Raw genomic sequence first — 25,051 nt, 5'->3', positions numbered from 1 at the left:
CAGGCTTCCATTCTCTCTTATCCCTCAGTCCTCACCCTTCATCCATCCCGAGTTACAACTACCGATCCTCTTCTGAACTAGGCTGTCCTGTGCTGTGTGTTAGCGACTGTGTTAGAATCATCAAACTCAAAATCTTTCATCTAATTATCAGACTCAACTTCTAAGCACAAGAAAAAGACAAGAAGCCAAGACAGAGCCAGCCCCCTTTTGAGAGCCAACCCCTCGGGAGCCACAGGCAGTTAAAGAAGGGTGATAGACCCAGTACCAAGAACATTCTGAAAACCAGTGAAATGACAGGATTGGGTCCTGGTGTGCAGGAGGAGGAACAACAGCCCCTAAGGAGAGAGAGCTAAGTGGGTTTCACCTCCCTGCAATCTGTTTCCAAGTCCCTCAGCTCAGCACAAGGCAGAAGGCAGCAGTGCTGTCCGTGGCAGACGGCACAGCAGGCACTGCAGGTGCAGCCAGTGAGAACACAACAGCAGGCACTGCAGGTGCAGCCAGTGAGAACACAACAGCAGGCACTGCAGGTGCAGCCAGTGAGAACACAACAGCAGGCACTGCAGGTGCAGCCAGTGAGAACACAACAGCAGGCACTGCAGGTGCAGCCAGTGAGAACACAACAACCAGTCAGGCTCACTCTCTGGTCTTCCTCCTCACTCACCTCAGCTAGAAGGAAGGCAGCTAAGAAAGCTAATTCTCAGAGACCGGTGGGTCCTGCCTGAAGACCTTAAGCACACAGCATCAAAATGATAGGGTGGAGTTAATACCAAGGAAGAAACGCTCTACACCCAAAACTGTAAAAAAGAACAAACATGACTAGCAGCTACCAATTCAGGAACCTGGAAAAAGACTAACAGCAGGCTAAAGATGTAAGAAAATATGCAAATAAGTAAATGGCTAAATTTAATAAAAACAAAGAAACAAAGAAAATTCCCCAAATTGGAAAAGAATTATAAAGCCTGAATCTTTGAAAAACTGAAAACAATTCTTTGTTATGATTCTGATTATGAAAAAACAAAAAGTTGTATAAGCAAAACAAAAATAAGTAAAAATAAAGATACAACACAATTTAAGATGAAAGGAAATAATATTTTTCTTTCACTGCTTAAAAAATAAAATTTTAGGGCTGGAGAGATGGCTCAGTGGCTAAGAACACTGTCTGCTCTTCCAGAGGTTCTGAGTTCAATTCCCAGCAACCACATGGTGGCTCACATCCATTTATACTGGAATCTGATGCCCTCTTCTGGCGTGCAGGTGTACATGAAGATAACGCAAACATTCATAAGATAAATAAATATAAAAAAATATTTAGCCAGGGACGGCAGTGCAAATGCCTTTATTTCAAGCACTATAAAAACAGAGGCAGGCAGATCTTTGAGTTTACAGCCAGCCTGGTCTACATAGTAAGCTCCAAGACAGCCAGGAATACAGAGGAAAACCTTGTCTCAAGACAAAACCAAACAAACAAAAATCAAAAGTTTCGGATGGCTTTTAGTGTGGGAGGGGGATGGGGATGAGAGAGTGGGGTAGGGTGACCACAGACTACAATTCTTCCTAGTGCTCTCCTCCTTCCTAAGCCAGGGCTCACTGACTGGCTAGCTTGGCTAGCCTGCAGCTCTCTGGGCTTCTCCTGTCTCTGCCTTCCCAGTACTAAGACTATGGGCATGTGATCCCCAACCAGATTTTCGTGCTCACCTGGCAAGCACTTTACCAACTGAGCCATCTCCTCAGCTTCTATGGGTACATTTTACCTCCTTCTAAACAGTAAGAATTCCAGTTACAGCAAAGTTGATAAAGAAAACAAGGGAAAACTGACCCCTCTTATTCTCTTGGCTCCTGCTGGTGTAAGCCAGGGCTTTGCACGCCTTCCACATTCTACTACTGAGCTATATCCCTGGCCTTCTGACCAACTCTTCTCATGGGTTTCAATGCTGAAACTGAGTGAAAACAATATGAGGCACATTTCACTGAGATAGGAATCTTAAACACCCAGTAACCTTCAATGAACGCGTGTGCTCACACACACTAGGATCTAGAAGGGTTTAGACCAGGAGTATAAGGATAACTTAACATCAGAAAAATATATCACTGTAACTCCTTATACTACAGGACAAAGCACTTTACACAAAAATGAGTAAAGAACATAAAAATTGAGTCGCAAAAGGGAAATTCAAATGTCTAACAAGTATGGGCACGAGTAAGAGATCCTTTTACATTTATGAGACTTAAAATATAGCAAGTCTGGGGCTGGAGAGATGGCCCAGTGGTTAAGAGCACTATCTGCTCTTCCAGAGGACCCGGATTAGGATCCAGCACCACAGCAAGCATCTCACAACTGCCTGTAACTCCAGTTTGGGGATTCTAACATCCCCCTGCCTCCACAGACACCTGCCTGCAAGTGTACACATAAACTCATACAGGCACATGCCTATACACATAAACTAAAAAAAGCTTTAAGAAATGCAGAAAGTTCAATAATGCTAAAGATGAGCAGGGATTTAGGGAGACAGGAACCCTCACAATTTGTAAGAATAAAGAACAATCTGGAGACACTTAAGGATATCCATCTATATCTGTATACGTAAGTAATTCCAGAGAAAGCCTCACAATGATTCATAAAGGGGCTTGGCTCTAGATGTTAATGATAGAACTAGGTGAATGATCAAGAAGTTGGAAGCAGGGGGTTAAAAATCAAAATTATGTGCAATTCATATATTTGAATATAAAATACTACAAAAAAGTTGGAGATAATTTGTCCGTTAGGAAAATGTGCTAAAGAACATAGTAAATGGAAGCAACGAACAACTTTATAAATAACAACATGAATAGATCATCAAAAATAAAGGGTTGGAGTAAACAAATCAATTACTGGAAAAAAACAAAGGATTGGGAAACAAAAATCTTAGACGTAGAACAGTGTCTAATTTGAATATCACTTGACTAAAGTAAAAGTTACTTATGCTGCATAAACCACTCACTTTAAAATATACGTCCATATCGAAGAATATATATTGAATGTGCCAGTCTAGAGAGGGTGAGGAGGGAAAGGTGAATCAGAGAATCAGGTGTAGGGGGACACACCTGCTGTCCTAGCACTTGGGAGGTCAAAGCCATCCTCAGCTGCATATTATGCTTGAGGCCAGCCTGAGCTACATGAGACCTTGAATTTGTGCTTGTAAGTAGGCAAAAAAGATGGGTGGCATTTTCCTCCTGCAATTAAACTGTTACTTCTATCCTACTCACTGTCTCTTGCTTATGCACTCTGAGAGAAACCAGGTATTATGGGGCAAGCTCCTCTCTGAAGAGGCTCACTCCACAAGGAAATGAGGGAGGGCCCACGCCAGCAATTAGTGACGAACTGAGGTTCTCACACCAAGAGCCTACACGAATGAGCTTGACTCCTCCTTTGGTCAGGTCTTGTGATGACTTCTGCCCTCGTGGCCTGAATCAGGGGTATCTACAAAGCCACACACTCCTGACCCAGAGCAACTGGGAGATAAGTGTGTGTGTTTTAACACTAACCCACGCGGTAACTGATGAATACAGAGTAATAAAGGTTAGGCCTGAGCTTAGCCCACCTTATCAGCAACTCAAGATCCAGCATCTAAGGTGCAAAAAACAAAACAAAAGAAAAGAAAGAGAAGGGGAGGGGAGGGGAGGGGAGGGGAGGGTAGAAAAAAGAAAGGAAAATTAAAGAAAAGAGAAAAAAAAATCCCACGACATAAATAATGAATGCCGGAAGCTGTGGCCACTCATGTTTCACCTCAATAAAAGCTGCAGAACAGATGCCACCTTTCTTTTGTTAATTGTTCAGCGCCCAGGACCATGCTTGGCACATAGACCTCAAAAGGCCTTTGACGGGATAACTGCTTCTAGGCTTATCTTACCACCACCACCTCTTCCCGGGTCTACCTTCTGGTCCCAACTCTCCCGTTCCTTGATCTCCCCTCCCCCTGTGAAGATTTACTTCATATATCGGGGTGTTTTGCCTGAGTGCATGTGCGCCAAGTGCATGCAGTGCCCACAGGACAGAGGAGGCGCCAGACCCGACACTGAAGCTGCAGACCTTTTTAAGCAGCTACATGGGTGCTGGAAACTGCAGTTGGGTCCTCTGGAAGACTGAGCCACCTCTCCAGGCCCACTTGATTCCTGTGTCATTACTTCTGCCCTGAAACCATCTCTGCCCTACAGTAATGCCTAGTCTGGGCAGCAGCACTGGAAGAGAGGAACCTGGCTAGCTCTGAAAGGTGTAAACTCATCTGTATGGCCTTCGACAACAGGTCTCTCTGAGTTTTGTTTTGTTGTTGTTTTCCCTTGATGGTCATGGTTCAGGGTTCAAAGCTCATAAATGTTAATCCTAGCCTTCTTCAACAGCATACGGTTTTAAATTTCTTTGTCTAGTCAGATAAATTTCCTTTCAAGCCAAATCTTTTTTTTTTTTTTCTTTTCTTCAGGGAGGGGAACAGCAGGGTTTCACACTAGCTCAGGTTAGCCTAGAACCCACAGTAGCTCTCTTGCTCAGCTTCCCGTGTGCCATGATTACAGCTGTGAGTTTCCATGCCTAGTTTGATATTTTCTAACAAATAATATAAAGCCAATCCAAAGTCACATTAACAAATGACATGCAAACTCCCTTGGCTATCAAAACAACAAAACAAACCCCAAACTGTTTATGGATATATTGGCAAATCAACTTTATCTCACTAATGTCAGATAAAAGTCATCATTTGTCTATTACTGCAGCAATATCTAAGCCAGAATACTAACACCTATATTTATAACATTCTTCAATTTCCCTTATCATTGCTGAAATCCCACTGTAGGAGAACAGAAACTTTATCTAGCACAGTACCTGGCAGTATTTGAGGAAGAGAGTCTATGTAAGGGAAAAAAGCTAATAGACAAAAATTTAACTACTAATTGTTAACACTACTTACTGGCTCAAGGTTAATGTTAATACCACCCTCCAAAAAAGTTGTCTCAAGATTCAGAATCTTAGTTCTCAGAAAGACAAGTTGCTGCTTCATCTTACTCAAGCCCTTCCTTTACCCAATATGCTCTGCTTCGTTTATAAGACTTGAGTATAATTTAGCCAAATGACTAAATTCATTTATTCAAATTAAACAGGCTACAACAGAAAGTTTTAATTCAAGCAGAAATTTAATTACTTACAAAAAATTTACAGCTGTTTTAAGCAAACTTAATATCTGACCAAATAAAGTTCCTCCACAAAGAGACAAAGCAGGGGCTGGAGAGATGTCTCAGTGGTTAAGACCACTGTCTGCTCTTCCAAAGGACATGGGTTCAATTCCCAGCACCCACATGGCAGCTCACACGTGGGTCTGTAACCCCAATTACAAGGGATCTGACACCTTCACACTAATGCACATTAAATAAAATTGAGAGAGAGACAAAGAGAGAAATAGAATGAGAACTCTCCTGCCCTGGCCATGTACAGCTGAAAAAAAACAAAAAACAAAACAAAACAAAACAAAAACCCCACAACTAAGGAGCTCCAGAAGAGGCAACAAAATCAAACTTTGAGCACTAAGATCTAGCCAACCAGCATGGCCTCTCGGGTCCACGTCTAAAACAGGTACTACAGCCATTTAATTTTTAAAGGTATGTAAGGCTGGGCTCCACTGGGAACTGCCATTTTTACTGTTATGTGTAGAGGTCAACCATTCAAAACACACTTAAGCAGCAAAGAATTTCTTTGAAGCTAAAAGACAGAAGCAGAACCAGGTGTGGTGGCCTTTGATCCCAGAGCTTGGGAGGCAGAGGCAGTTGGATAGCTGTGAGTTTGAGGCCAGCCTGGTCTACAAATCGAGTCTAGGACAGCCAAGGCTACACAGAGAAACCCTGTCTTGGGGGGGGGGATGAACACCTGAAGGGGTAAGGCAGTGGTCGTCCTTGGCTACAAAGCAGCCAGCCTGGACTATAAGACAGCCATCCTGTCTCAAAAACACACACACAAAAAGAAACAAATGCTAGCAATAAACACTTTCAGGGAGGAAAAAAGTGTGTGCCACAGTGCATGTGTGGAGGTCAAGAGGACAGACAACTTTGTGAAGTAGATTCTCTGGTTGTCAGGTTTGCCTGGCAAAGCACCCTCGAATGTGCTAAAGACAAACAATTTCAGGAAGTTTACCTCTGGGCGATGAGGAGTTAATGTGGCAGCTGAGGCTGTCAGTGAACGGTTTTTCTCCTGGAAGGCCATGGATGCTGCCCGCCGGCTGTCAGCCACCCACCCACCCTTGTGCATATGGGCAGCACTAACTTGATTCACAGATTTATTAATAGCAATGGGGGTTTATTAATAAAACAACAAAACATCTGAAGTTGGAGAAATGGGGCACCTGGGAGGTTGGGGGTAGTGTTGAATAGAGATGATCAATATGCATAGACTAAGTATAAAAATTTCAAAGAACAAAAAATATTAAAAAGAAAAAGCAGTCACTGTGCTGCAAGGAATTATGCTAAAGACAAAAATAAAAGCCAGACTCAGTGGCACCCACCTATAATCCCAGTGCTTGGGAGGCAGAGGCAGGCGGATCTGTGAGTTCAGGGCCAGCCTGGCCTACAAATGGAGTCCACAACAGCCAAGGAGCCAAGGCTCCACCAGAGAAAAGCTGTCTCATAAAACCAAAAACCAACCAAACAAACAAACAAAAACAGGTATTAGGCCTGGACAATCTTTTTTAACTTTTATGGAAATTATATGTAGGCGTTTATATTAATGGGAGGGCACAGGAAGCCAGAATGTTTCTACAGCCTAGTTTTGAAATGAAAAGCATCAATGTTGGAAGCCTAGTATTTTATATTTATCTGGACAGACCAGGGAGGTAACTCAGTGTGTGAGTAACAGCGCATCATGTGTCAGGCCTTGGTTTGTTACTCAGCACTGCAAAAAAAGTAAAAACAAAAATTTCTAAAATTAAAGTTAAGTAATAAATCTACAAATGTATTCCTGGGAAAAATGAAAACAAATGAAAGCCTGCCATGGGGCTGGCAAGATGGCTTAGGAGGTGAAGGCCCTTGACCCCCAGGCTAACAAAAGAAGCATGACCCACAGAATGGGAGAACCAACTCTCTTGGCCCCTGAGCCAACTCTCCAGCGCCTGTGCTGAGGACTGGGTTCAGTTTCCAGCACAACTGCCTGGAACTCCAGTGCCAGGAGTCAATTGCCACCTCTGGCCTCCTCAGGCACATATGTAGTACACATACATACATACACACATACATACATAACTCATAAACATAAAATAAATGACTCATTAAAACAAAACAACAAACAAAAACATGGGGTGGGGGGAGAGACTGGAGGATGAGAGGGAGGGGAAACTTCGGTCAGGATGTTAATATATGAAAAAAATAATTTGTTTAAAAAGCAAGTAAACAAACAACAAACAACAGGGAGGGCTAGAGAGATGGCTCAGAGGTTAAGAGCACTGGCTGCTCTTCTAAAGGTCTTGATTCAAATCCCAGCAACCATATGGTGGCTCACAGCCACCTATAACGAGATCTGGTGCCCTCTTCTGGAGTGCAGGTGTACATGCAGGCAGAACACTGTACATGTAATCAATAAATACATGTTAAAAACAACAACAACAAGCTGGAGAGACGGCAATCCACTTGATTAAAAGTTCACTGCTCTTGCAGTGAGAACCCAAGCTCAGCTCCCAACTGCCTGGAACTCCAGCTCTAGGCGATCTGATGCCTTCTTCCCTCAGGTACAATCCCCTCACACGTGCCCATTCCCCAACTCACAAACACAATTAAAATAAAGTCTTTTAAAAAGAAGCAAGATGAAAGGCCAAAAACCTTACCCAGCACTCTCTTGAAAGCATTTGAATAAACCATGTGTAAATTTGTGGGTTTCTAATTTTGTGTGTGTGGTGTGTGACACAGCACATGTGTAGAGGTCAGAGGACAACCTGGAGGCAATTCTCTCCTTCCACCCTTAGCTGGGTTCTAGGACTTGAACTCAGGCTGCCAGGCTTGCCTGACAAAGTACTTTGAAAGACGCTGGAGAGACGCAATTTCAGGAAGTTTACCTCTGGAACATGAAAGCAACTGCATAATAATTCACCTAGTCACTAACGACTATGAATCAGCACAAAAAAATGACAGACCCCTAGAGAACAATTAGAGCACGACATAGGTGTTTTTTTTAACCTTTATACTCATCATACGATACATATTCAAGCACAGTAAGGTGCCTGCATTTTATTGACATGGATCACTGATTTGACATACTATCTTTTTTCATAGTCAAGTAGAAAGGAAAAATCTACATGCTGCTGCTGTTGAACAGAAACACAATACAGTAAATTCCATGAGATTCTTTGATTCTTAATATTTATCAGAATTTTGGTACCAGCCTCAAAATCAAATACAGAATCCTCTGAAGTTTTTTTTTAGAAATATACACACACATGCACAACAGCCTTCTGGAATAATAAATGCCATAAAGGCTCACGCAGCTTTCTGTGGTCTATGATGCTAAAAGCTGATCAACAGTATTTTTTGTAAGTATGATACAGGTCAGAGGTTGCCAATATCGAAAGGAGGCAGTTTTCCTCCTATTAATTACCAAACCATCTCCTTCATAAATAAAAACAAGACAGTGATACATTAGGGCTGTTAATAACACCACAATAATGTTTCTTGACACCTACTAAGTGCACACCTTCCGAAATATCAATGTTGCAAGCAGGAATTAAAGTCTGATTTTAAAAGGAAGACATAAATGGGCGCCTTCAAGAGAAAGGGGTATTACTGTTCTGTTGGGAGTACTAATGATTACTAAGTAAAGGCTTGAACTGGACGTGAGGAAGCCGCCTGTAATCCCAGAAGGCAGAGGCAAGGAGGATCAGGAGTTAAAGCTAGTTTTGGCTACAAGAGACACTGTCTCAAAATAAATAAATAAGGCTGGCAACACCTCTATGTTTGCAATTTTGCTGCCACCAAAACAAACCAAAAGGGCCATAGGCCTTCGTGAGAACACTGGGCTCTAAAACACATCAATAACTAACTTCAAGCCTGGCTTGGCGGTACACCCCTTCTGATGCACACCTTTAATCCCAGCCCTAGGAGGAAGACGAACCTCTGAGTTCGAGGCCAGTCTAGTCTACAGAGCAAGATCCAGGACAGCCAGGGCTACACACACACACACACACACACACACACACACACACAAAACAGGCAGAAAGAAATAGCATCAATAATATCACACTTAAAAACCAACCAACAAACAAGCAGTGAGTTGGCACAGGCTGGTAAAGGTGGCGACCGGAGTTCAACCCTGGGGCCCACAACAGTGGGGGATGGAGGGAAACCACTCCCAAGAGCTGTCCTCTGACCTCTACTCGCGCGCCCACATCTACATTATACTCACCCATTAGCAACAAAACCTAAAACCAAAAATATAAACAAATACAAAGGAGAAACAGAACAGAAATAACCAAGCCACCCAAAGGCGGTACATCACCAACACAAACTACGACAAGAAGCTGAATCCCAACGTCCAGGCTTGGGGGCCTTTTACTGGGCGGAGGTTTCGGGGCGGGGACGTGAAGGTTTCAAACCTGTTCTCGGGTCGGGTGGCACCTGTACCGAGCAGGGCCCGAGGCGGCTTCCCAGAGCGCGTCGGGCGAGCGCCCTGCGGCCCGAGCACTCACCTGCGGCGGCCGAGGCTCCGCGACAAGCTGCCCGCCGAGGGGCGGGGGGTGAGGCCCGAGCCACAGCGCCGCGCTCGCTCCGGGAGCCGCACGGCCGAGGCCCGCGGGCGCCGCCGTCCCGGCTCGCCGCCGACCTGAGGTCACAGCCCGGCAGACCGACTTAGAGGGCCCTCCGCCGAGACCGCAGCCTCGGGGCCACGCCCCGGAAGTGAGGGCCCACGGGCATGCGCGCACAGGCGAAAGCCGCAGAGGGGCGTGGCCGGGCTCGGGTGCGTCTGCGCAGTCCACGAGGTCGCTAAGGAGTAGGCGTGGCCAAGGCCTGGGCGCTGCCTCGCCTGTTTGAGTGCTTGTGCTGTGGCCCTTGTTTACTAGCTCTTCCCGAGGCTCGTTCGCGTTGCCTCCACGCAGACTTTCAGCAAGCTGCTCTGGGGAGAGGAGGCCAGGGGCACTCTTACAGGTCAAGCAGTTCGTTATGACAGCTCTTGCTTTAGAACCTGGTACTTGTAACACCAATACTCTCAAGACACGCTACGGGTGGAATTTTATTTCCTTGAGTATTTTTAGGGGGCTACCGTTTTAATACATCCATACAAGTAAAGTTATGTTTCACGACAGGGAGAGAGAGTCTTCTACACGTTTCCCTTTAGGGATGCACGTAATGTGTTTCTCTTCGTAACATTATCGCATCCCAGCCAAGGGCCAGACCTTGGTGCCTGCTTTTAACTCTAGTGCTTGGGCAGGTTAGGTGGGTCTCTGTGAAGTCCCGGCCACCCTAGTGTTAAAGTATGGTCATCATTTTAATATAATCATACAAGGGTCCTCCTGCCTCAGCTTCGCAAGTGCAGTCACACCATTTCTTCTCACCTGCTTTGTCTTTTAACATTTGCAGTGCTGAGCCCAGCTCTGTACTGCGCTAAATCCCAGCTCTTCTTAGCTCCGTCCAGCTCAGCTCACAGCTGGATGGATGCAGTCACTGGAACCGGAAGAAATAAACTAATGAGTGGAGGTGGGGTTCCTATTTAGTTTTATGTCAACTTGACACTAGCTAGAGACATCTGAAAGGAGGGAAGCTCAGCTGAGAAAAATCCCTCCGTCAGATCCAGGTTTTTCTTTTTTTGTCGTTGTTTTATTTTTTATATTAATTACAGTTTATTCGCTTTGTATTCAACTGTAGTCCCCTCCCTCCCTTATCTTCTCCCAAGCCCTTCTCCAAGTCCACTGATGGGGGAGGTCCTCCTTCCCTTCCATCTGACCCTAGCTTATCAGGTCTCATCAGGACTGTCTGCATTGTCCTCCTCTGTGGCCTGGCAAGACTGCTCCCCCTCAGGGGGAAGTGGTTAAAGAACCAGCCACTGAGTTCATGTCAGAGACAGTCCCTGCTCCCATTACTAGGGCACCCACTTGGTTCCTGCCCTGTTGGAGTTCCGGTCCTTACGTCCTTCAGTGGTAGACTGTGATGTAGAAGTACAAGCCTGAGACAACTTTCCTCCCCACCGTGCTTTCCGCTGTGGTGTTTCATCACAGCCGCAGTAACCCCAACTAGGATAGGGGACAGGGATGTGACATGCAGGCTTTTAAGCCCAGCACTCTCACAGGCAGAGACAAAAGGATCCCTCTGAGTTTTGAAGCATAATGGTCTACATATCAAGTTTCAGGACAGCCAGAGGCTACATAGAGATCAAAAAAGAAGAGGTAGAGCAGGAGCTCAAGGAGGAGAGAGTATAACGTTCCAGTACGATTTAAGTAATGATGATTACAACAGATCTTCTATGAAAGTGGTTTATTAGGTGGAGATGGACAGAAAGAAAGAGGACATGATGGGGGGAAAGAGAGAGGAGGGTGCCCTGACAGAGAAGGGGGAGAGGTCCAAGAGAGGCCAAGAGAATGGGAGCAAGAGAGGAGGGACCAAGAGAGGGACCACATGGCTGGCTGGTCCTTTTAAGGAGGAAGATAACCATGCCTTCCAGGTCTGCTGAGTGCTCCCACTTCAGCCCCATGGAACCATGCTAGGGAGAGGCCCCCATATGCCTTGGGGTGCCAGCTTCTGTCGTTTCTCTATATAACAGGGTTTTTGTTTGTTTGTTTGTTTGTTTGTTTTTCTTAAAAAGTCAAAGTTTGCTTTGAATCTGTTTTGTTTTCGTGGAGGTTTTGTGCCTCTACCCAGGACTTTTCTCACGTTAGTTTGGATTCTGTGCTCCACATACACTATGCCATTATGCTGTAGGAGGTTGTCCTCATGGCCCCAAGCTCCTGGAATCTTAGACTCATGAGACTCAAAATATATTTGCAAATACCTAGGCCATATAGCTAGGCTCTTCTCTGACTAGCTCATAACTTAAAATAACCCGTTTATTCTAATCTACCATGGCTGGTTACCTGTGCTCCGGTACCATGCATCTGTCCACACATCTTCCCAGATGGATCTCCTGCATCTGGCTCCATCCCAGAATCCTTTCTGTCTCCCAGATGTCCCACCTCCTATTTACTGCCTAAGCCATCAGATTGTTTATTGATAGGTATTGCATTCATATAATACACAAGATAGCCCTCAACATGAACCCAAGCCATAAATTACATTAGATTTTAGGTTATACCACACAGTATCATTCCACTGTCTTCTGGCTTTGCTATATAAGTTTTTATAAGCCAGTGGGTATTCACTATGTAATACAATGTATTGTTTTCCTTTGTCTGCCTTAAGATTTTTCTCCCTGGTCTTAGTTTCCAACCATTTGCCTCTTGCCAAATGTCAGATGCTTTCCAGATGTTGCTGTAGTTTAGGCCTTCCAGCAAGTACCCTCTACACATCCTTTCACCGGAAGAGATTTACATTCCTGGGTAAATGGAGAGTTTATAGGAGGCTGGAATACATCGTATCCTATTGTAAGTCTGAGTCTTATGAAAGAGAGAGGGAACACTGGGTGAGAAGGGTTTCAGATGGTCATGATATTCTAAGAACATTTTGATAAGATGGATGTAGAGGTTCTAGTTCACTGGAGAAGCAATCCGGATTTGGGAGTGCCTTAGCATCCCTGCTGATCTGATCAATAGCTGGAATCCAGTGAAGTTTGTAAAATAGATGGTGGTAAAGTCCAAGAGGAGCAACTTGGGCATTGATTATACTTCTCATGGAAGATCTGGCTGCTTCATTTTCAGGGCTGCCAAAGTTCCCTAGATGGAGGCACTTCTTTTTTTGCCCTCTATTTTTCTAAGTTGTTTAAATTCTCTCTCTCCCCTCTCCCTTTCCCTCCCCTTCCCTCTCCTCCCTCTCTTCTCCTCCCATGCAATACTGCTGTATCAGCCTCTGAACACACACTCTCTCACTCTCTCACCTCTCCCTTTTTCTCCCCTTCCCTCTCTCCCTCTCTTCTCCTCCCATGCAATCCTGCTGTATCAGCCTCTGAACTCTCTCTCCCCTTCCCTCTCCTCCCTCTCCTCTCCTCCCATGCAGTCCTGCTCCATCAGCTTCTGAACACACTCGCTCTCTCATGCACACCTCTCCCTTTCTCTCTCCTTCCCTCTCCTCTCCCATGCAATCCTGCTCTATCAGCCCCTGCACACAGGATTACAGGTACAGGTGTATACCCAGCTTGAGTTACTTATATTATGTCCACTAAATTTGGCAAATTTATGACCAATATTTCTTTTAAAATTTTAAAACAAAAACCCAAAAGCAAATAATCAAACCAGGGTCTCTATCCCTTGCTGATCTGGAACTTACTTTAAAGACTAGGCTAGCCTCAAACTCACAGAGATCCTCCTGCCTCTGCTTCCTCAGTACTAGTCTATTTCTTCATTTTTATGCACTGTTATCCTAGCAAGAAGAGAGGCATATTAATAATGTTTAATGGATACTTAGATTTTGTTGCATAAGAAAGAACAAATTGAAAACAAACAAACAACATGCTTGTACTGCATACCAATTCCAAACATCAATCAAGCTCATTGATTGTTTCCTCTAAGCAAGTCATATTTTATATTTCTTTGTCAAATAATTTTCAGTTTTATCTTAGGAATTGAAAATGTTATGTTGATAGAGTAAGAAATTTGTCTTGGCATGGCCATTTCTGTCCTGGGCAGCACTGCAACTGCCATTTCATTTTTGTTGTTATTCTTCTTTTTGTTTGTTTGCTTGTTTTTTTAAAGAATTTATTTAATTTTATTTTATGTGCAGTAGTGTGAAGGTGTCAATTCCTTTGGAATTGATGTTACAGACAGTTGTGAGCTGCCATGTGGGTGCTGGAAATTGAACCCAGGTCCTTTGGAAGAGCAGCCAGTGATCTTAACTACCAAGCCATTTTAGAAACAGGGTTTCTTTGTGTAATCCTAGCTGTCCTGAAACTATCTGTAGATCAGGCGGTAACTCATAGAGCTCCAAATGCCTCTGCTTCCCAGTTGCTGGGATTAAAGCAACTACCTCCTAGCATTTGTTTGTTTGTTTGTTTTTCTCTTGCATAGGATATTTGAGTTCTTCCTGCATACGTGCTTCAAGACTTAGCCAGAAGTCAGGTGTGGTTGTGCGTGCTTAGACTCCTAACACTTCTGCAGCAGAAGCAGGACAACTGAGTTTAGGCCAGCACTGGCCAAACAGAATGACATCCCCAAATCAACAGACAAGCAAACAAACAAATTTTACTGGTTTCACTGACCTGTGTAGATCTTGTCTGTCTGCAGAACCTAGCATCTGAGGTCCTGAAAGAATGGGCAGAGTATAGTCTAATGCTGTAGGCAACCTTACTTTCATTTCAGTGTACTTTTATATGGGACTATGGAAAAAAAAAAAAAAAAAAAAAAACAAACCAATGATTCAAGGAAAGTTGTTCGAGTTCAGAAAAACATGTAAACAAATGTCAATAAGCACAGACTGACATAACAGAGCAGTCTTTTCCCAGAGCTTCCTCAGAGCAGAGCAATTTAAACCCAATTGTCTGGCATGTATCTTGGAATGCATTGGATTCTACAGCTATGCTCTGACATCCAACAAGAATAAACACGTCTTATAAATTTAATGCAAATGCCTGGCATAGGAGGCGTAGAATGAGGTCCAGAAACAGCATGCACCAGAGGTAAATGGCCCCCCGCCTTTTTTTCCCCCTCCTGGAGGCTCTTTCACACTTTCCTAAGGCATTGTTCAACATGCATCATTTCTGGGCAGTGTTCTGGCAACAGGTGAAGCTATCATCCAAGTGGGCGCTCATCTTGTGCCATTTGTTTCCTCTTTTAAGTGGCAGCTGGCTTCCAGAATCTGCTAGACTTGGTTCTTCCTGGGCGTCTTCGAGTAGGTTTTCCCCGACAGCTGTTATAACTAGTATATGTAACAGAACATATCCATTAGAAACTGATAAGGTGTTACTGTAGGCAGGGTCTGCCTATGAGGTCTTGCCTATGCTGTCTTTTACGTAGGACATGTGGGTGATAGATTAGGTAATAAGTGTGAAGAGCTAGAGTGAAGTCAGGCTCCCTGGAGGCAGTTTTTAGTGACTCGGTAGCAGGCTTTGATGTGGTTAATCTCAGCGCGGCCAGCCTGGGCCACACTGTGAGATGCTGTCTCTTAGAAAGGAAAGGAAATACAAGCTGAGGAGGGCTGTGGTGGCTTGAATGAGGATGTTTGGGAAGGATTAGGAGGTGTGGCCTTGTTGGGGGAGGTGTCTCACTGGAAGTGGACGTTGAAGTTTTAAAAACCCATTCCAGGCTCATTCTCCTCCTTAGCCTCCTGTCTGTGCATCATGATGTAAGCTCTTAGCTGCTGACCCAGCCCTGTGCCTGCTAACCCTAACCCCAACCTTCTGCATGTGTAAGCAAGCTCCAATTACATACTTTTTCCTGTAACTTGCCTTGGTGTCCCTTCACAGCAACAGGACGGTGAGGTAAGGGCCTCAGGTAACTTAGTATAATGAGCATGAAAATAATGAATTAGAGAAAATTATGAAAGATAAAAATAATTTATGATGAAATTCATGGGAGGGAGCCAGAGTACAAAAGGATCTTCTTAAATTGTTCTGTAAACCAGATTATATGTATTATGTACTTTTATTATTTTTAGCTATGCTGTGGATTTGTTGGATTTTTTTCTCTCTCTGATATTGTAGTTGATCAGCTCCCAGTAGACAGCACTATCTCTGGGCATCTCTTCATGTTGTTCTAGTCCTTAATTCATTCCTGGTTTTTATGGTCAAAATAAATTTACTACTATGTCTGGGTTCCATCTTGTGAGAAGGCAACAAGTAGACAGGAATTTCAAGCTTAGTGTGTAAAATCTGCTTGTATCCTAGTGATGGCCACATGTCCCAAATTGTAAAAACTGAGCCTGTTGTGTGAGAGCAGAGGCTATCTGTAAAAGAGGATGCAGAATGGATGTTGGTAACAAGGAGAGCCTCTGCCATCATTCAACCTAAGGCTGAGTTACTGGTGAGTGTAAGCATGCAGTATTAGAATCCAGCTCAGGGCTCCTCTCACAGGAACTGGCGGGCACCCTGCCAGGTCACTGTGAAGCCAGAGCCAGCAGATTTGCTGTTGAGTCTACATCAAAAGACCGTCCCATCCAGTAGCCCCAGCCTCTTCCTGAATCCTACCTGAGAATCAGAGCCTGGCCTCAGGCTCTTGCTATGATCTCTCAGCCCTCAAAGCGTTGAGAGAGGCTCCATTCTCTTCAGAGCTCACACTGTGCCGTCTGTCTTTGGTACAGACTCTCAGGCCACGCTCTTCCCAATCTGTCTCTCTGTGGCATAACTCCAAGAAGCTCCTTAATCCCCATAATCCGTCTCCCGAGTTCTCTGGAACCACCACCTCTATTCAAAACCTATTTTTGAAGACCAATTTTGTTTCCTGCTGAACAAACTGAACCCTCCCCAGTAGAAACTAAAAATTAGAGTTATAACCAGATTGTAAATCCAGGAAGATGTATGTGCTGGGTATCTGGGTATCAGAATGAATGATGAAACACTGGATACTGGGGGCAGTAGCTGTCCATGCCTCACACATACCTGGCAACTTTTTTCCACCTTTCAGAAATAAGCAGACTAACGTTTGAAATGTTTTGTGTTCAACGGATTTGAGAGGACATCTTAGAACCTGATTAGCATTTCCCATGATAAAGCATTCAATGTAAAGGAAGACATCACTTACACCTTTAAAAATTATACTCAGTTGGACATGGTGGTGCAAGCCTGTAACCACCAAGTGGGAACCATTCGGGGAGGCAGAGGGTGGATCTCTGTGATTTCCAGGCCAGCCTGGCCTACAAAGCAAGTCCAGGACAGCAAGGCTAAACAGAGAAACCCTGTCTTAAAAAACAACCCAACAAACAAACAAACAAATAATGTTCAAGGCCAGCCTGATCTACAAGAGCAAGTTCCAGGACAGCCTGGGCTGAAAAGTCCTATTTCAAAACACACACACACACACACACACACACACACACACACACACACACACACACAGAGAGAGAGAGAGAGAGAGAGAGAGAGAGAGAAATGTTAGGAAAATGTTTTAGGATCTGGATGAGATGGTAAATATCTATAATCCTAGCACTCAGTATGTAAATCTAAGAGGACCGGATGTTCAGGGCCAGTCTCGGCTACCTAAGTTCTAAACCAGCCTGAGATGCATGAGAACTTGTCTCAAAAAGCCAAAAAGAGAGAATAGTTTTAAAATGGAATTGCAAGGCTGGAAACTGGGTCAGAGGTTGAAAGTACTTGCTGCTCTTTCAGAGGACTAGAGTTGAGTTCTCAGCACTCACACTAGGCAGCTCAAAAGCCACCTGTAACTCTGCTTGGGCGCTCCAGGGAGCTCAGCACCCTTTCCTGGTTCCTTTAGGGCACTCTTGTACATGCACATACACATGCATAATTTTTTCAAATGTATAAAACAAAATGGAAACGTAAAAGAACCCTTTAAATTTTGGTTTTGTTTTTTTTCGAGACAGGGTTCTCTGTGTAGCCCTGGCTGTCCAGGACTCATTTTGCAGACCAGGCTGGCCTTGGACTCTGAGTGCTGGGATGACAGGCATGCACCAGCATGCCCAGCTTGGAATCCGTTAATTTTAAATACTGGTTTTACTTCTACTCGAGAAAATGAAATGGCCCCTACATCACTATGTAGGTCTTATGTACACCACAGTAATATCATTGGCTATACACACTTCAACTCCAAAGCATCAGAGTTTTAATTTTAAATTTTCTAAGATTAAAAAAAAAAATTGAATGTAGAAAATGAGGCTGGAACAAGGATGACACAATAGACATCCTAACACAGAGAGGGCAGACCTCAGGGGGTTCCAAACCTAGACAAAGAGCTACAGGTAACGAAGCAATGTTGCAAGTGAAAGAAAGTCTTCCCCAGGAAAAGCCTATCAAATGGTTATCCAAAAAAAATGGTCAGTCCTGAAACCATGTACATACAAGTAACAGTCTATGGACTGAACAGGTTGTATTTACATATTCAGAGACAAACACTCACGTGTGAAAGAGGCCATGAATTTGAGAGACTGCAGTTGAGTACTGGAGGGAAGAGAAGGAAGAAATGGTAAATCTATTTTAATTTTAAAGAAGTAAAAAATTATATAAAACTAAAAAAATTCTCAAAAAAAAAAAATTGGGACAGTAAAATGCTCAGCAGGTAAAGGCGCTTGCCTCCAGGTCTGTCAGCCGGATTTAATCCCCAGGAGCCACGTGGCAGACGGGGAGAACTGAATCCCACAAGTCCTCTGATCTCTTCATGCATGCTGTGGCATGTGCACACACATACACACAAATGTGAAAGGAGTGGGGAGAGAGAAAGGAAGGAAGGAAGGAAGGAAGGAAGGAGGGAGGGAGGGAGGGAGGGAGGGAGGGAGGGAGGGTTGCTGATTGCTTAGTGGGTAAAGGCTCTCGTCACCAAACGTGGAGATACAAGTTTGATAACAGGACCCAAATGGTCAAAGGAGAGAAAAGACTCCTGAAATATGTCCTCTGCCCGTGTGTACAGGCACCCCTCCCCCCAAATAAAACATAATGAAATTAACACAATTCAGCTTTCCACACATAGTTAAAAGTCTTGAATTTTTTTATTATCCCAGAAAGGTTACACTAGAGGAAATGATTGGGAAAATACAAATAGATTCATTAAAAACAGACTGATTATTTATTCTATTACATTCAGAAATATGCAAAACAGTTGTTATATTGCAAAGCTGAAATTTTTTTCTAGCAAAGCATTATTTTATAAAATGGTAGTGTTGCCATTGATTTCATTTTAATACAAAATACTTATATACATAATACAATATAAAAGTAAACAGGGGAGTGCCCTCCGCAAAGGAATATAGTGAGGCACTTTACAAATATACCAATATGTTGACCAAATTACATTTTATTTTAGATAAAAAAAACAGACTGTTTTACTTTAAATATCAAAGGGATTTGTTTATTAGAGAAAAATTTCTGAAGTACCTTGGGTAACAGCAGCAGCATATCTAAGAACTCCTCCCACTGTTTCTAATTTCTAACGTATTATTAACTCAGAATAAAACATTTCCACTCACAGTTTGCACTTCTCAACAGCAGAAGGTAATAACTTTTTAAAAAAGTCAATCTCAAAGTGACTTCTTAGTCATACATTCTATAGTTTCTATTACAAATAGGAGGATAGGACAGATACAGCAACAGGGCCTGCCTCAGGACGCCACTCAACAACACACAACAGTATGTACAGTTACATAATTATAGAACATATTTCATAAATACTATCGATACTCATCACAGGGCAAGTACAAAAGACGGCCAGTTCTAAGGGAGAGCAGAGAGAATAGCGTCTTTGCCCGTTTCAGTTAAGAGTGTCCAGGTTTTTATGCTGTTCTCACTGTTTGCTAAGAAAGCACCCGCTTCTGTGCTGGAAGAACTGGATGGAGTCAGGGAGTAAAATAACCAATGAGTCTCCAAAACATTAGAATTATGGATAGAATACTAAAATCACAGATCCTAAATGCTTGTACACTGCCTCAGACAAATGTGAAAAGCTTATCCCGTCGGGGGGAAGTGTAGAATGACAGAGAATTTGTAGTGTTTGCAGCCTGAGGAAGCATGGCTGTGAGAGGAAGAGACAGCACCATAGCCGGCCTGCAGCGTGAACATGACAAAGCTGGTTTTCTACTGTATTGCACCATAATGCAGGAATACATGAAAATGTCGATCTGAGTGAACAAGCCCAAAGAACAAGAGGGCTTTCATACGAATGTGGGAACCAAGTCAAAACGCCTTTAGTAAGTATGCTTTGCATAGGATTTTACAGACTATTGAAATGCTTCATGCTGTAGACTGTTTCACGATCACACATCCTCTTATAGTTCTCATTAGAAAGCCTTCAGAAACACAAGACATTCCAGTGCCCTCAAAATAGTGTTAGAAATAGTGACGGCCACTCACAGGGCCGTCACATCGCACTCTACCAACCTTTACAATACAGACCATTAGTTTACAAAATGTGCTCACTTAAAAATGCTGTGCAATAAATAAAGTTCTTAGTTTAATACAGCAATTTACTTCCAGGACGTAGGTCTTTAACCTGCCGTCGGTGAGGTTTCATCACGACCAGGGTCTCCTCAAAGTGCACGCAGCACTTCCTGTATGTGTGTTGATATGCACAGAGTTCACAAGCCTTCATCTCAAAAAGAACCGGTGGCCCCAAAGGCTCAACATCAAAGTGTACGCTAGTAATTTTTTTCTCTCCCCAATTCAACCAAATAGCTTGCGTTTAATTTTACGATACATACCATTTTAAACCAAGTAGCTTTTATAGGAAAACTAGCTAGGTAAATGTCATCCTTATCCATAACCATTAAGTCTGAGAATGTGATTCATGTCAGTAAACCTTAAGAAAATGAAATAATACACTGACTCCACTAAGGTCAGATTACAGCCTGATTTTTCTTCCTGAAAGACGTTACTATGCATTTTGTTATTCATCCACAACTGTTCCTTAGAACCTAAACATTATATAAATAGGACATAAATCTTAAATAGCTCAGGAGGTCTTAACTTTCTAACCTGCTTTGTAACTTCTAATTAGGAATGGCCATCCCAATTAAGAGTTAATTAATAATTATTTTTAACCAATTAATCTACTCTTAGGTATAATAGTGCCAAATAGTTACATTTTCCTTTGCCAGTGATTTGTGCTGTAGCACTAATGCGAAAGGGACATCGGCAGCACTGACCAAGATTGCTCACTGTCAGCAAAGCTACCTTTGGGGCAGGGGGCTAGGAACTGAACCCAGGGCTTTGTGTATGTTAAGCAAGTGCTCTACCACTGAGCTATATCCTCAGCCCCTAGAAAAAGTACTTTCTTAGTGAGTACACACATTCTAATCCAAGTTTTACAAACTGAAAAGAATTTCTTTGCTTAGGAGATGGAAAATTTTCTTCTAATTTTAAGATAAAAATATTAAAGACCTTATTTTTCAGTATTTGAAAATTCAATTTATGGCAACTTTGTTCCCTTTTAAAACTGGAAGCAGCCAGGCAGTGGTGGCACATGCCTTTAGTCCCAGCACTTGGGAGGCAGAGGCAGGTGGATCTCTTTGAGTTCAAAGCCAGCCTGGTCTACAGAGTGAGTCCAGGACAACTAGGGCTACATAGAGAAACCCTGTCTCAGAAAAAAAAAAAAACAAAACAAAAACTGGAAGCAGCATTAATACCAATGTGGAAACAAAACTAGTAGTGCTCTGGCTTCTTTTAAAGCCGGTAATTGAGAGAGAAATGGTAGGTTAAGGATTGCTGCGAAGGAAAGGGTAAACTGTATTATTTCTAGTAACACAGTGTTCCTGCTCTGTATTTGTGAATCCAAGACATGACTTCCAGACTGGCATTAGCCTAGAAATACCTTCTAAAATGATGGCTTGATTTTGTTTATTTATTTTTTTAAGCTTGTTATCTAAAACCAAAGTTATAAGGGAAATATGGATGTCTTTTATATTTGGTTAAAGCAAGATAAAACTGTCTTTCAAAAATCTTCAAAAACTCTTGAATTTTAAAATTATTTAGCATATATACAAATAGATACCAGGTTTCTCTTTTTAAACAGAGCACTATTTTTTTTAGGTACTTTAAGTACCAAGAACTGACTATAATACTCAGTTCATAATTTACTTTCCTTATAACAATTTATTCTAAATTATTGAATTAAAAGAGTGGAATAAATTAACATTTTAAAACAATTTCCCATAATTTAGGAAAATAAAATATTGTACACAGAGCAAACTCTGTCATATTTGCATAATCTTCTCAAAACCTCAAAAAACCCTGCATTTCAGGCCTTTCTGTAAATTCATACAATTATCTCCTAGTGTATTAAACATATACTAGATCACGGTTTTTTACATCAGAGCCTGAGTGTTGATCATCTTCGTCAGACTGTTGCTCTGAGCCTTGTGAATTCATGTATTCATACTCAATAGGCTTTGGATAGTTATATGGGTAGCCATTGTCATCAAAAAACCTCCGAAACGTAAACTCATAGAAAGCATGTTCAGGGTGCTTTCCATTTTTATACCAGCCATTCAGAGTGTCGCTAATATTTTCCTCCTCGTTATCATCACTCCACAACTTATCAGGATCGACAGGGTCAAAATTGGATGTGTCTGTGGGGTGTGTGATTTTAGGGATGTACGAGGCAGACTGCTGCCTCAGATCACTGGAGAAGTCAATGGTCTTAAAAAACGGGTGAGCCTTTATTTCATCAGCACCATTCTTGCCGAGGCGGTCTTCTGGTCCTCGGCAAAGTTTGATAATGAGGTCAGAGGCTTCAGGACTCAGCTTAGCTTGAGGAGGGATATGGAGAGAAGTTTGCCAGTTGATAACCTTTAGAGAAGTTTTAAAAATTAGGAAAAGATGAAAAACAATAACTTTCCAAGTGTTATATCAAATGTTTTACTGAACTACTTGGTTTTCTGAATAATTTGCACGGTATTTTACCTGTCATAATAAATCACTGCTAGAAAACATATTTTCTCCTGTCCTCTCCTCTTCAGAAGACTCACGGTTAGGTTGTTTGTTTTATTGTTTTTGTTTTTGAAGACAGTGTTTCTGCTGTAGCCCTGGCTGTTCTGGAACTTACTCTATATAGCCCAGGCTGAGCCTCAAACTTACAGAGATCAGCCTGCCTCTGCCTCCAGAGTGCGGGAATTAAAGGTATATGCCAATGTTGCCTGGATGTTTGGTTTCTGAGACAAGGTCTCATAGCCTTGGCTGTGCTTGTCTTGGGACTCACAGAGATCTGCCTCTGCCTACCAAGTCCTAAAAATAAAAGTGTACATCAACACGCTAGGCTCAAAATTCAAAATCTGAACTACTTTAAAACACAAAAATTCTGAATGTTGATATGCTGTTGTAAGTAGGAAGCTCTATACCTGACTTGTGCTTATTGCGTCCAAAAAAGAATTCAGTGAGCTCAGGATACAGCTCGGTGGCAGCGCACATCCAAGGGCCTGAATCCTACCACTCCAAACCCAAAACAGCCAGAAACTACACAACACTAAAACTGTCATATAACATGACCTTCAGGCTGGTTAACATATAAGTGAATATTTTATGCTTACACTGGGACCTATCCTTAAGAAATTTCAGTGTGTATATGTAAACATTTAAAAATCTGGAAGCAGTGGCAGATCTCTTTGAGGCTGAAGCCAGATAGTCTATATGGTAAATTCCAGGTCACCCAGGGCAACATAATGAGACCCTGTCTCAGAATAAAACAAAACCTGAAAGAATGTGAAATGCCAGCGTCAGGGGTTTTGGAGACATACATCAACGGTCGTGTTTTAGTCCTGCAGCACATAAAGAGGTCTAGTGCGTAAGGGCTGATGGACTTTCTGTGCAGGGCCTATACCTTACCTTCATTTGTGTTTCTAATGGTGTCTGTGCCAAGAAAGGAGGCTGTCCCACCAACATTTCAAAAAGAATAACACCGACACTCCACCAATCACATAGCTGCGTATATCCTAAAGGTACCAAAGTTACATTGTTATTCCAAGAACGTTTTTAAAAGTGCTCAGAATTCAAACATTTGCACTAAGTCAATAATATATAATGTAAAATCAACACTTTTATCTTAAACCTGAAAGAAATAAGGTACATCCTAGTGTAAGTTTGGCTGACTTAAAACACTGAACTTATTTATGAAACAAACAAATGCATTACCTGTTCGCAGTAGCACTTCAGGTGCAATGTAATTGGGAGTCCCGACCAAAGAGTGTGCCAGGCAGCGCTGGTGCTGCCGGGCCGCTCTCCGCTCCAGCGGCTTCAGTCTGTCTCCACAGCGACAGCTGGAGGGATCTCCCCATTCATTACTGAAGTCCATGCTATCTTGCCGGGGATGATCTCCTGTACAATAAAAAGAAAAAAAATTAAATGAAAGCAGTAAGAACAAAAGTAAACTTCAAGTTTGCTTATCAGGACAAAAGGCTAACAATACGTTTCTTGTGATTAACTGATGCAAAAAGGACATCAAATCACCGTCGGTATTACTATTACTGATGAGATCCTGTATGCTGGAGCATCAACAGAAAAGTTTTTAAACTAAGAAAAACTGAATACTCAATAATTTATTTAATGCTAAATGACAACAATGTGATGAGTAAGCAGAAGAAAGTATCACATTAAACTATACTGTTATTTTTTTTTCCTGGGGTTATTTTTAAACACAGTTGATCCATTCTATTAATTCAAAAGGTGCTAGTAAATAAGAAATAGTCTTCACTCACACACACCAGCAGGGGAGAAGCACAACACACACACACACACACACACACACACACACATACACACACAAGAAACACAGTGATGATAGGGGTTGGGGTGGATCTCAGCTGGCTGAATGCTTGCCTAGCCCTGGTTTCCATGCCCAGAACTGCAATCATTTGGCGTGGTGGAATACACCTGTAATCTCACCACAGCTTTGCTGGCCCCTGTTAATTCTTATTCCTTTATAAGATGTTAATTATGTGTATACATGTGGGTTATAGGCACTTGAACGAGCACAGCCCTACGCAGCCACAGCAGCAAGCCTGCCTGGACCTGGAGATACAGCCAGGTGTAATGTAACTACATGGGTCTGGGAACTGAACTCGGGTCCTCTGCAAGAGCAGTGTGCATTCTTAACTGTTCAGCCATGTCTCCAGCCCTAATGTGGTCATTTTTGGAAACTGTCTCTCATAACCCAGACTGGCCTCAACCTTGCTATTATAGCATGATCTTAACCCCAGCACTTGGGAGACCTCTGTGAGTTCAAGGCCATACTGGTCCACAGAGTGAGTTCCAGGAAACCAGAGTTATGTAGTAGAAAGTTTGTCTCAAAAACAAGAGGACCCAGCAACACAGCCAGTCCTCAGGATTTGC

The 25,051-nt window shown here is 42.8% G+C and overlaps 2 protein-coding genes across 3 annotated transcripts in view; both read right to left on the bottom strand.

Annotated features, from left to right (window-relative positions):
• Katna1 (katanin catalytic subunit A1) overlaps positions 1–9,891 on the bottom strand; it is a 36,876-nt gene extending 26,985 nt beyond the window's left edge. The window contains exon 1 of one of the 2 annotated variants that reach the window (XM_060373574.1): positions 9,591–9,891. The gene's annotated coding sequence lies outside the window, so the exon portion shown is untranslated. The remainder of the gene's footprint in view (positions 1–9,590) is intronic. The other variant, XM_060373573.1, reaches the window with a different exon arrangement.
• Positions 9,892–18,707: 8,816 nt separating this feature from the next.
• The window catches only part of Lats1 (large tumor suppressor kinase 1), a 39,536-nt gene continuing 33,192 nt past the window's right edge, over positions 18,708–25,051 (bottom strand). The window contains exons 6-8 of the mRNA XM_021663693.2: positions 23,855–24,037; positions 23,549–23,655; positions 18,708–22,516 (exon numbers count right to left, since the gene is read on the bottom strand). Coding sequence (XP_021519368.1) covers positions 22,007–22,516; positions 23,549–23,655; positions 23,855–24,037 — 800 coding nt within the window. The 3' untranslated portion in view covers positions 18,708–22,006. The remainder of the gene's footprint in view (positions 22,517–23,548; positions 23,656–23,854; positions 24,038–25,051) is intronic.

Source organism: Meriones unguiculatus, chromosome 20 (assembly GCF_030254825.1).
Source record: "Meriones unguiculatus strain TT.TT164.6M chromosome 20, Bangor_MerUng_6.1, whole genome shotgun sequence".
Lineage (NCBI taxonomy): Eukaryota > Metazoa > Chordata > Mammalia > Rodentia > Muridae > Meriones > Meriones unguiculatus.
Note: the sequence above shows the minus strand (reverse complement) of the source record. Positions and strands in the feature narration are given on the sequence as shown.